We start from the raw sequence: 11828 nt of genomic DNA on the forward strand, positions 1-11828 counted from the left end.
CCAGAACTGTTTGGGCAGGAAACAGAAGTTGTCTGTCCACTTGCCAGCAGTCTCCAGAGGAACCCAAGCCCCCCAGAAACGAGCCAGCGGGTTCCCTTTCTGGTCCCCTGTGTTAGAGCACTCAGCTTCTCCTCTGGCTTGTTCTGGGTCCTTCTTCTTCGTTTTTGTCATGTTCTTCCCAAGCACTGGACCTTGGGACACCCAAGCCAGTATGCCCCTAATACCAAAGAGAGAGACATGTCTTGCTGTCCTCTTGTCGTAGTTTGACCTTTCCTTGTTCCTTCTTCAACTCCTGATAAGGAAGGGACATAGAGCAAAATCTCTCTCATGTTTTTGGCCTACCTCCTGTGAAGCAGTTCTCTAGTTTGGGGCTGGGCTTCAGTGTTATAAGAGGGAAGCATGTTTATACGAGACTTAGGACTGCACATGCCTTCTCGTTCTCAACACTCCAGTCTCTGTGTTGCTCACTTTCTGTTCCCAGAAAAGCAGATCAGACTTGTTTGGAAGGTAAGGTCTGCTCATCACTGTGTTCCTAGTGTTTAGTACTGTGTGTGGCTCAGTAAGAATTTAGCTAATGTTGGAAGACACAAAACAACTATTGAGCCAAAAGAAATAATTCATAGAGAAATAACAAACTTTATAATCAGGCAAAATGATCACCTAACATTTTTTTGCTTGGTTTGCTTAGGAATCTTCTATTTTTTCCTCAGCTGTAACTAGAGAGAGTTCCAGAAGTTAAAGGAGTTAGATGTTCCAGGTAGCAGTTAGAAGAAGGATTAGGGTTGTTACACAGAGAAACCCTGTCTCTAACAACAGCAGCAGCAATGATAGGTTTAGATCATTTAGTGCAGCAGCATTTACCCTCAAGTCTTTGTGTTGCTTGGCAGAGATGGGGCAGGAGAGTGTAGACCCTCTGACGTCTACAGTGAGTCCACAGTAGCCCCCTGTCGACATATAATGGACACTCTAATAAGTGGTACTTAATTCCATTTGCTAAAAAAAGTATTTTTATATCTGCTATATTTTCATTTAAAGTGGTTAGAACTTAAGCATTTTGGTACATTAACAAATTCATATTTTTACTTAAAGCATATTCCTTGAAAATGTAAGACAAGTAAGTTGGCAGTCTGGACCTTTCATCATATTACAGACATAAGCATGCAGAACTTGGAAAGTGATGGATGTGATATAAATAAATGCCACTCAGCAAAGTCTGCATCTGTCTCCTAACACTTGCCATCCAGCGGTTTTCAGAAAATCTGTTCATTTTATGTATGGGTTTTTTTTTGTTTTTTTTTTTTTTTTTGCCAGCATGTGTATCTGTGCATTGTGTATGCAGTACCTGTGGAGGCCTCAAGAGGGCTTCTGATTCCTTGGAATTGGAGTGACCAATGGTAGTGAGCTGCCAAATGGTTGCTGAGAATCAAATCTTGTCTTCTGCAGGAGCAACCAGTCTTCTTAACCATCATCTCTCCAGTCCCCTAAATGCTGGATTGTTTGTTTTGTTTGTTTGTTTGTTGTTTAGTCTTTTTGAAAAAGATGTCTCTGTATTGCTCTGGCTGTCCTGGAACTTGTAGACCAGGTGGTTCTCAAACTCAGAGATCCACCTGCCTCTGCCTCCCAGGTTCAGGGATTAAAGGTATGTGCTACCACCACCGCCTAGCTGTAAATGCTGTTTTTAAAGTAATGTTTTTTGTGTTATCTTTTGAAAAAAGATTTAAAAGTGAACCTTGCCAGGAAGAAGCCCAGAATCCCTTGCCTCTCTCTCTCCTATCTCTCTTCCCATTCCCTACTGTCCTGGCCTAAGAACTGCTCCCAACACTTACTCTGAGAAGGAAGTTGGTGAGTTTTTTGTTGGTGTTGCTTGTTTTTTTTTCTTACCAGAGATAGGTTTGTTGGTTGAAATAAACTTTATTTTTATCTTTTTAAAGTTAAATAATCAATTAATTATTTTCCTAGCCGGATTACAGTTTCCCCTTCCTTCCTCCCTCCTCTCCTCCCAGTCCCTTTCCCCATCCACTCCTCCCTTCTCTTCAGAAAAGGACAGCACCCTCCCCCTTTTATATCAGCCAGCTATGGCATATCAAATTTCAGTAAGACTAGGCACCTCCTCTTCTATTAAGGCTGAACGAGGCAACCTAATAGGAGGGAAGGCAGCCCCTGCTCCCACTGTTAGTAGCCCTACAAGAAGAAGAAGTTACACAATTGTAAGATGCACAGAGGGCCTAGGTCAGTCCCGCACAAGCTCTCTGGTTGGCAGTGCAGTCTCTATGAGCCCCTCTGAGCCCAAGGTAGTTGATTCTGTGGATTTTCTTGTGGTTTCCTTTACCCCTCTGGCTCCCATAATCCTTCTTCCCCCTTTTCCACAGGATTCCCTGAGGTCCACCTAATGTTTGGTTGTGGGTGTCTGCATCTGCTCTCATCAGTTGCTGGCTGAAGCCTTTCTGATGACAATTGGATGAGGCACCAGATCTATGAGTACAGCAGAATATTGTTAAGAATCATTTTATTGACTATTTTTTTCTGGTCATGTTTGGTTCTATCCTAGGTCTCTGGGCTATCCAGCTTCTGGGTCCTGGCCCTCCTGGCATTGTCAGAGGTGGGCTTCCTCCCCTGCATGGGTCTCAGGCTGGACCAGTCATTGGTTGATCACTGTTGTAATTTCTGTGCCACCTTTACCCCAGCATATCTTGTAGGCAAGACAAATGATAGGTCAAAAAATAATGGGGCTGGGCTTCAGTCCCAGTCCCTCCATTGGAAATCTTGCCTGGTTACAGGAGATGGCCAGTTCAGGCTCTGCATCTCCCATTGCTAGGAGTCTTAGCCAGGGGTTACCCTCATAAATTCCTGAGAGTTTCCATTGCTCATGAGTTTCTAGCTCATCCCAAAGATGCTCCTGATTCTAGCATCACCCTCCATCCTTCCGCTCTTTCTGTTCCCATGCCCTCCCCACCATCTGTGTGCCTCCCGCCCCATCCACCTGTGAGGTCTATTCTATTTCCCTTTCACAGTGAGAGTCCTGTGTTTCCTCTTGAGTCCTCCCCCTTGTTACTTAGCTTCTTTGGACCCATGGGTTGTAGCATGGATATGCTTTATTTTATGACTAATATCCACCTGTGAGTACATTCCATGTTTGTCTTTCTGGGTCTGGGGTACCTCACTCGGGATAATCTTTTCTTTTCTAGTTCCATCCATTTTCTGGCAAATTTCATGATTTCATTGTTTTTAACAGCTGAGTAATACTCCTTTGTGTAAATGTACCACTTTTTAAAAAAAATCTATTTTTCAGTTGATGGACATCTAGGTTGTTTCTAGTTTCTGGCTATTACGAATAAAGTTTCTAGAAACATAGTTGAACCAGTGTCCTTGTGGTATGATTGAATATCCTTTGGATATATGCTGAGTCTTGAGGTAGGTCGTTTCCCTATTTTCTGAGAAACCACCATGCTGGTTTCCAAAGTGACTGTACAAGTTTGCATTTATTCCCACCAGCAGTGGAGGAGTGTTTCCCTTGCTCTATATCTTGCCAGCAGTGACTGGTCAACATCCTTGTGTTTTTGATCTTAACTATTCTGACAAGTGTAAGATGGAATGTCAGAGTCATTTTGATTTGTATTTCTCTGATGGATAAGTATGTTGACCATTTCTTTAAATGCTTCTTGGCCATTTGAGATTCCTCTGTTGAGAATTCTCTTTAGATCTGTACCCTATTTTTTTTAATTGAAATTGGATTTGAATTGGGTTATTGGAATTGAATTTATCTGGTTTGTTGATAGCTAGTTTTGAGTTCTTTATATATTTTGGAAATCAACCCTCTGTGAGATGTGGCGTTGGTAAAGATCTTTTCCCATTCTGTAGGCTGCCATTTTGTCCTTTTGATGGTGTCCTTTGCCTTACAGAAGCTTTTCAGTTTCATAAGGTACCATTTATTAATTGTTGATCTTAGTGCCTGTGTTGTTGGTGTTTTGCTCAGTTTTCTCCTGTGCCAGTTTGTTCAAGGCTGTTCCCCATTTTCTCTTCTGTTAGGTTCAGTGGATCTGGTTTATGTTGAGGTCTTTGATCCGTTTGGACTCGAGTTTTGTGTAGGGTGATAGATTTGGATCTATTTTCATTCTTCCACATGCTGGCATCCAACACCATTTGTTGAAGATACTTTCTTTTTTTCCGTTATATATTTCTGACTTCTTTATCAAAAATCAGATGTCCATAGGTATGAGTATTTATGTCTGGGTTTTTAATTCAGTTTCATTGATCAACCTGTCTGTTTATATGCCAATACTATGCGGATTTTATTGCTATGGCTCTGTAGTAGAACTTGAAAACGGGAATGGTCATACCTCCAGAAGTTCTTTTATTGTACAGTATTGTTTTAGCTGTCCTAGGTTTTTTTGTTTTTTTCATATGAAGTTGAGTATCATTCTTTCAAGTTCTGTAAAGAATTATGTTGTAATTTTGATGGAGATTTCATTGAATCTGTAGATTGTTTTTGGTAAGATGACCATTTTAATATGTTAATCATACCAATCCATGAGCATGGGATATAATTTCTATTTTCTGATATTTTCTTCAGTTTCTTCCTTCAAAGACTTAAGTTTTTGCCAAACAGGTCTTTCACTTGCTTGGTTAGAATTACACCAAGATATTTTATATTATTTGTGGCTATTGTTAAGGGTGTTGTTTCCCTAATTTTTTTTTCTCAGTCCATTTGTCATTGGTATATAGGAGGGTTACTACATTTTTTTTTTTAGTTTATTTTGTATCCAGCCACTTCACTGAAGGTATTTCTTAGCTGTAGAAGTTACCTCATAGAATTTTTGAGGTCACTCATGTGTGCTGTCATGTTTGTTTTTTAATGAGCTTACAGTGAAGAGAAAAGATGGCTATTGTACACCCTAAGTTTCTGTGGCAGAGCATGACCCAGTTAGGGCCCTTGCTTGTGGAGAGGTGGAACGCTGGCCTGTACATGTCTCTGGATCAGAAACACAATACTGTAGTGTTACTTCCTTTTCCTAAGTCTTGGCATCAAAGCATTTGTCCATCCATCCAGACAGAAATCCTGTGTACCTTTGGTGTTCTGCTACACCAGACATGTGTGTGGGCACATATACACATATATATGTGGGTATCCATGAAAGTCAGAAGAGGGCCCTGGATCGCATCACTACTGCCCGCTGTACCATTTGATTTTTAAAATTCTTATTCCTATAAGTTCTGGCTGCCATATACTTAATAAGGACCATCTCCTTCCCTGTGCTGAGGTTGGTAGATCATTGAATAATTAAGAAAGAAGTGTCAACATGGCCCCTGCTCTCAGGACTCCTGTTCTTAATCTCAAGGAGATTAAGCCTCATTAGGGAAGCAGGTTGTATGTTCACCAGTCAGATAATGATTTGTGGCATGTAATCCCTGCAGAGTTCAAGGAAAGCTTTGTATAAAAGTGATAGTCAGCTTTATGAGGGGCAGTCTGTCCAGACTGCAGAAAAGGAGGAAGTCAGGGACTTGGGGAACTAAGATACTGTGTCGGCTATTTCAGTCTTAAGTTTGTTGTTTTCCAGAGAATCTGTTTTCTACGGTAGAGCATTTGGGTGCGTTACTTGTGAAATAAACTGAATATCCTAGCAGTGAAACATGTTATTGATACATAATTTATATTTTTGAAAGTCACAGGAACCAAATATTTAACTTGTGATATAAACACATATTAAAAATCCAGATTATCAGGGCTAGAGAGTTGATTCAGTGGTTAAGAACACTTGCTGTACCCACAGACTGGCTCACAACTGTCTGTAACTCCAGTTCCAGGGGATCCGAATCCCTTCTCCACCCTCTACAGGCGTCATGCACACACAGGATATACATATATACTTGCAAACAAAACACTTATATATAAAAAAATAAACATTTTTAAATCCAGATTGTCTAGTGGCAGCAGAATTAACTTATTATAATTCTCTGTAAATGTCTCTGTTCACAGGAAGGGCATTAACCCTTTCGATGCATTATCATATGGAATAGGTATTTCATTAGTGAATTTAGCTCAGTTGCAGTTAGAGTTTTCATGTGAAAGCATTATATAAAAAAATCACATAATGAAACACATATTTATTGAAACTTAAATATCTGCTTCTTTGAAATCTGGTAAAAAGTTGAGAGTGCCATGTATTATGGGCTTTGCTTAATTCCGAGTCTGTCCAGAGACATTAATGATTAGTGGCAAAAGATGATGCCTATTTTGTTGCCATACATCTATATGAGTCAAAGATTTCGTCTGGACAGTACAGTGTCTTACAACAAGTACCACAAAGTAAACATCTTCTTTCTCCTTTCGTTTCTGCAGGCAGGCAAAGGTACACTGGGGACCACCATGTTCACGTGACATTAAGAGGAAACGGAAGCCTGTGGCCTCAGCATCTTTACCTAGCTCTAGGACAGGTGATTATATATAGTTGTCATTCATAGAGCATCTGTTGTGTACTGAACACTAAATGATTGTTTTATATACCTTCCCATGGAATCATGATAAGTGATCTGTATTCCTTATCATAAGAAATTGAGATGCTGAGAAGTAATTTCCCCAGTTCTCTCTGACTGTGGAGTCTGCATTTTCATTCTCCCTTGGCCTTTGTATTCCTGCCAGCTGTTCCCAGTCATGTGAACCTTCTCTGTAGCACAGACAGCAGGTCAGGTCCACGCTGATAAACATCTAGCTGGATAGCAGTTTGCTCAGTAGTCAGAGGTTATCTGGGTTCATTTAATTTCTGCTTTAAAAATAATTTTTATGGCCAGGCAGCTTTAATACTTGTAATCAGGAGGCAGAGGCAGGTTGGTCTCTGTGTGCTCAAAGCCGGTCTGGTCTACAGAGTGAGTTTCAGGACAGCCAGAGCAACAAAGAGATCCTGTCTTGAAAAATAAACAAAGGTAAATAAATAAAAATAAAATAGCAATTTTTATTTTACATATATTAGTGTTTTACTTGCTTGTGTATCTGTATACAGTGTGTGTGCCTGGTGCCTATGGAAAGGGTATTGAATTTCCTAGGACTATAGTTATAAATGATTAGAATCCATCAAGTGGGTGCTAGAAATAGAACCTGAACCTTTGGAAGAGTAGCCAGTGCACTTAACCACTGATCCATCATCTCTCCACTGTCACCTCTGTCCCTCCCTCCTTCTCTCCCTCCCTTCGCTATTTTGAGATAGTGCCTCACTATATAGCTTTCACTGTGGAGATTATAGACCAGTCTGACCTTCAACACACAGAGATCCGTCCGTCTCTGCCTCGCCAAGTGCTGGGATTAAAGGCGTACGCCACCACACCTGGCTCTGTTCACTTTCTTAGTGGTTTATACGGCACATTGTATTCTCATTGGTTATGTGTAATAGTGTGTTCATTTTTACTCATCATGAGATGTCTAATTAAAAACATTTTCAGGTTAAACTTTTTTAGTTTCTATATAAAATTCATGCCAGTTAGTAGAAGCTAAAATAGTGAGTATCTTTGATAGGAGAGTGACCAAGAGAAGACACAGAAAAATTTGGGTCTCTGGAAACGTTCTCCATTACAAATCAGGCAGGGGTAACATGGGCATTTATATATATGTAAAAGTTCTGTACACTTAAGGTATATATATATCTCACATGTTATCAAAGGTATTACGTATCAAACCTATTGTAAATTACTTTTCTTAGGTAAACTATAGATTGAACATCCCTAATTTAAAATCCAAAATCTTAAGCAATTCAACGTATGAAACTTTGGAGTACTGACATGCACGTGTGAGTAGATTCTCTACCTGACTGTGTGGGGTGAGTTGCGGTCAGAAGCAAGCACAGTAAAATAGCATGTGTGTGACCTTTCAGGTATTTGTGAAACCAACCAATCTAAACCCAAAGCACTTCTGGACCTAAAGAGCTTGATCAGAACTTACTTACCCTGTGCTACGCATTACACATTTCAGGTCAGTTAGCTGAGTGAAGGCAGAGACCAGACAAGTGTGGGCCCAACCCCCTTCTTTCCCCGTGCGATTGTTCAAATACCCTGAAATAGACCTCTTCGAGCTTCTATTTGGAGTGACTGCTAATCGGTGGCTCATCTGAACAATCTTAATCACAGATTGTGTGAATTTTTATAGTGGTTTCCACCTGCAGAGGCTCTGAGCTAGGCACTTTGTGTGCACCTCTGCCTCAGCTTTCCAGGATGGATGCAGTTCTTACTATTCCATTGACAGATGAGCAGACTGAGGTATAACCTTCTGAAGTCAAGTGTTAGTTCTGGGGTCAGGGCAGATGTTTCCCCGATGCTCTAGATTGGCCCTTTAAACTTCCAGGTGTCCTTTGTATGCACAGTAGGATTGATTATTCCAGACTCTGAAACTCGGCTCTTCAACTAGTCTGTATTATTTAAAGAATTAAAACGAAACCTTTTTTTCGCTTAGCTTTTATTTTATTTTTCCCTCTTTGGTCCTATTTTTTCCTCTTATTCCACCCCCCCCCGGTTTTGGGGATCAAACCTAGGCCCTCGTGTCTGTTGGCAAACGCTCTACTGCTGAGCTACAACCCCAGCCCTACTTAATGCTTGATGAGATTAGAACCATTGGGAAGAGCTGATTTCACATTCAGAGCAGGAATTGTATGTAGTGTATTGAAGAAGACATTAGCTGTTTCCACGGGAGCCCACTCCTCGGCTCTCACTTGTTGACTAAGCCCTGCATCGCTGAGCACTTTCTTTTTTTTCTGCTCACAACCCGAGTGCCCCATGGAGGTGAAGGACACAGCCTGAGCCTGTGCCATCAGTCAGGAGAACAAATGGGCTTGCTCTGCCTACCATCGGGCCATCTCCGATTCCACCTCTTTTATAGAAATGAGTGATGAAGAGAGGTGCGTCCCGCTTTGCTGCTGTATTAATACACATCAGGGGCCAGCTCCTGGCACTAAATCACACAACTGCATACATCTGTTATCAGCTCTTCACCAGTGTGATGAACAAGACTGCAGATAGAGGCTTCCTTGTGTCATTCTTTATAGGATTTTCCTAAAAGAATAAATAGCTCAGATCTCTGCCAACACTCTCTCCTGTCACTGTGATGAATTCAGCTTCTTTCTTAAGCATGCAGCTACAAATCTCTGCCCTTCCCCCACCCGTAGAAAGTTTTGAGTTGAAATTGACTGAATTTAAAGATCTTAGCAAGGCTAGGGGGTGAAGAAAGGAAGAGATACACACGTCTTCCTTGGTTTATTTGTTTGTTTGCTTTAGTAGTACAAAGGGCTGGGGAAAGGCTAGGGGGTGAAGAAAGGAAGAGATACACACGTCTTCCTTGGTTTATTTGTTTGTTTGCTTTAGTAGTACAAAGGGCTGGGGAAAGGACCCTTCCAGCCCTTAAGTAGTGCCTTCTTGAACTATAGCACTGTTATTTTCTTGTTTATGTCTCCATGTCCCTTCCCTCCCTGGCTTTATAGCATGCAGAGGTTTAGCACACAGTATTGCTCCCTGGATCCCAGTGAGTAAGTGTGTAGACCTTTTCTAAGACTGCTATCCCAGGACAGGAATTTTCCAGAAAGCCTCTACCACATGCTGAAGTGACCTAGCTAGCTGTATTAGGCTCTTAAAGAATGTATTTCTTTTTTTTTTTTGGTTTGTTTTTTTTTTAAATAAGATTTTTATTTATTATGTATATATAGGTTTCTTCCTTCATGTATCCTGCAGTACAGAAGAGGACACCAGATCTTATTACAGATGGTTGAGCCACCATGTGGCTGCTGGGAATTGAACTCAGGACCTCTGGAAGAGCAGCCAGTGCTCTATTCCTCTGAGCCATCTCTCCAGCCACCCTGTATTTCTTTTTTGACGGGTGTGTGACTGTTTTCTTCAAAACTTGATAATAAGTGGCTATAAGAAATGTAAGGCAGTCCAGACGGTAATGGTGCACACCTTTAATCCCAGCACTCAGGATCCTGGCAGAGATAGGCAGATCTCTGTGAGTTCAAGGCCAGCCTGATCTATAAGATCTAGTTCCAGAACAGGCTCCAAAGCTATGGAGAAACTCTGTCTCAAAAAAAAGTAAGGCACTCAGGCTCGTATTGAACCAGTGTGCTTGATGTGATTTTCTTCATCAGAGCCTTGACATTCAGACTACTCCTCCTGAAGGTAAACCCTGGTGTTTAGAATAGGGGATCTGGGGCCACTGAAGATTCCATTCAGAGCCTGGATAGTTTGGGCTATTCCTAAAGCCTTTTTTCCAACTTTGCCTTCCCCAGGATTACAACTGTCATTCAGAAGCTGTATCACAGATGGTCTCTGAGCACTAAGCCAGCCATGTGTTCAGATGGGTGGGAATTTTAATCTGTTTGTTCACTGCTATCTCCCAACATCTAAAAATTCACCTAACACTAGAGCAGACTCACTTCTTTTTTTATTTTTATTCGCATTTATGAAACTAATGGTTGTCACTATGACACCTCATGTCTGTCTTTGTTCATCTTCAAGTCTCCATCATTTACTTCTCTCCCTCCCACCATTCCCCTTCTTTACCCCTGAGCACTTACTTTTACATATTGTTGTTTCCTTAGTTATTATTGTGACATGTATAAAATACATATAAATATTCTAACCAATTGAGTCCATTTAGAGTTGCTCATACGTACAAGTCTTTAGGACTGATCACTTGCTATTGGATAACCACTTAAGGGTCTCATCCCTGGGGGAGACTAATTATCCGTCTCTCAGCAGTCATTAATTTTGTAGTTCTTCATCTAGGGATGGGGCCTTTGGCTTCCATCCATGTTGGCATGACAGTTGGTGCTGTCATTGTTCAGGTCTTATTTAGGCAGCCACACTGCTGATATTTTATGGTGTAGCTTCCTTCTCTTACATAGAAGTTGTAATCTCACAGCAGATGTCCTGGTCTTCTAGCTCTTGTGGTCTTCCACCTTCTCATTAGTCTCTAAGCCTTAGATGTAGGAGTCGTGTTGTACATAGTAACCATTACAAGATATCACAACCGTGCAGTAATGGTGCTCATATCTTGGGATAACCAACAGCTGTCTGACTGGTCTTAAGGCCTGGTCAATAGGAAGAAATTCATGCCTGGTGTTCTCAACCTAGATAAATACACATGACTGGTGGTCATGAAACCTAGAAGGAACCTACTGTTGTCACTCTGTTAAACCAGTGCATTCTTAATACTTTTTCTCTACCCACAGATAAGTGTGGCTCTCCGCCATTACCAGTGAAGCTCTTTTTCCAGTTAGTCAAAACTAACAGATCAGAATGTGAGAGAGCTGACCATGGGGCATCTAGCTCCAATGTATCTAAATAAAATTATCTTAAAGTCGTGGCAGTATTCTCCATATTTTTCTAACCCCTTGGAAAATATCTAATTGCTATAAAAGAATATTGATACATAAGGTGTAAAAGAAAACAATGTGGCTAGTACGAAAACTGTTCCCACTGAAGAGAGTGGGGACATTTTTCTTCAGTGGGGACACGCTCTTCAGTGGGAACAGTTTTTGTACATTTTTGTCTCTTTTTGTTTTGATCATTACTTTTGTCTTTAAAGTAGTTTTAACAGATAGATGTATCTCTAAAGGATATGTTGTCTGCTTTTTTAAATGTTTCTGAACCTTGCACAAAAGAGTTTATATTTTATAAGATTCACCCAGTTTTGTTTCTGAGATTTTGTTGTGCAAAATCTCTTTGTTTCGGGGGCTGGAGAGATGGCTCAGAGGTTAAGAGCATTGCCTGCTCTTTCAAAGGTCCTGAGTTCAATTCCCGGCAACCACATGGTGGCTCACAACCATTTTGTAATGATGTCTGGTGCCCTTTTGTGGCCT

General features: G+C 40.9%; 1 protein-coding gene across 9 annotated transcripts in view; it reads left to right on the plus strand.

Annotated features, from left to right (window-relative positions):
• Positions 1-11828, plus strand: part of Gpatch2l (G-patch domain containing 2 like) — a 53669-nt gene that overhangs the window by 36544 nt on the left and 5297 nt on the right. For 6 of the 9 annotated variants that reach the window (XR_003377125.1, XR_003377124.1, XM_026780220.1 and 3 more), the window contains one exon: positions 6338-6432. The exons of 2 other annotated variants lie outside the window; for them this stretch is intronic. Coding sequence is in view for 5 of the 7 variants with exons in the window: in XM_026780220.1 (XP_026636021.1) it covers positions 6338-6432 (95 nt within the window). In the remaining 2 variants the exon portion in view is untranslated. Of the gene's footprint in view, positions 1-6337; positions 6447-11828 lie in introns of those variants that run through there. One more of the 9 variants, XM_026780227.1, reaches the window with a different exon arrangement.

The sequence above is a fragment of the Microtus ochrogaster genome, chromosome 1, assembly GCF_000317375.1.
Source record: "Microtus ochrogaster isolate Prairie Vole_2 chromosome 1, MicOch1.0, whole genome shotgun sequence".
In the NCBI taxonomy this organism is placed as follows: domain Eukaryota; kingdom Metazoa; phylum Chordata; class Mammalia; order Rodentia; family Cricetidae; genus Microtus; species Microtus ochrogaster.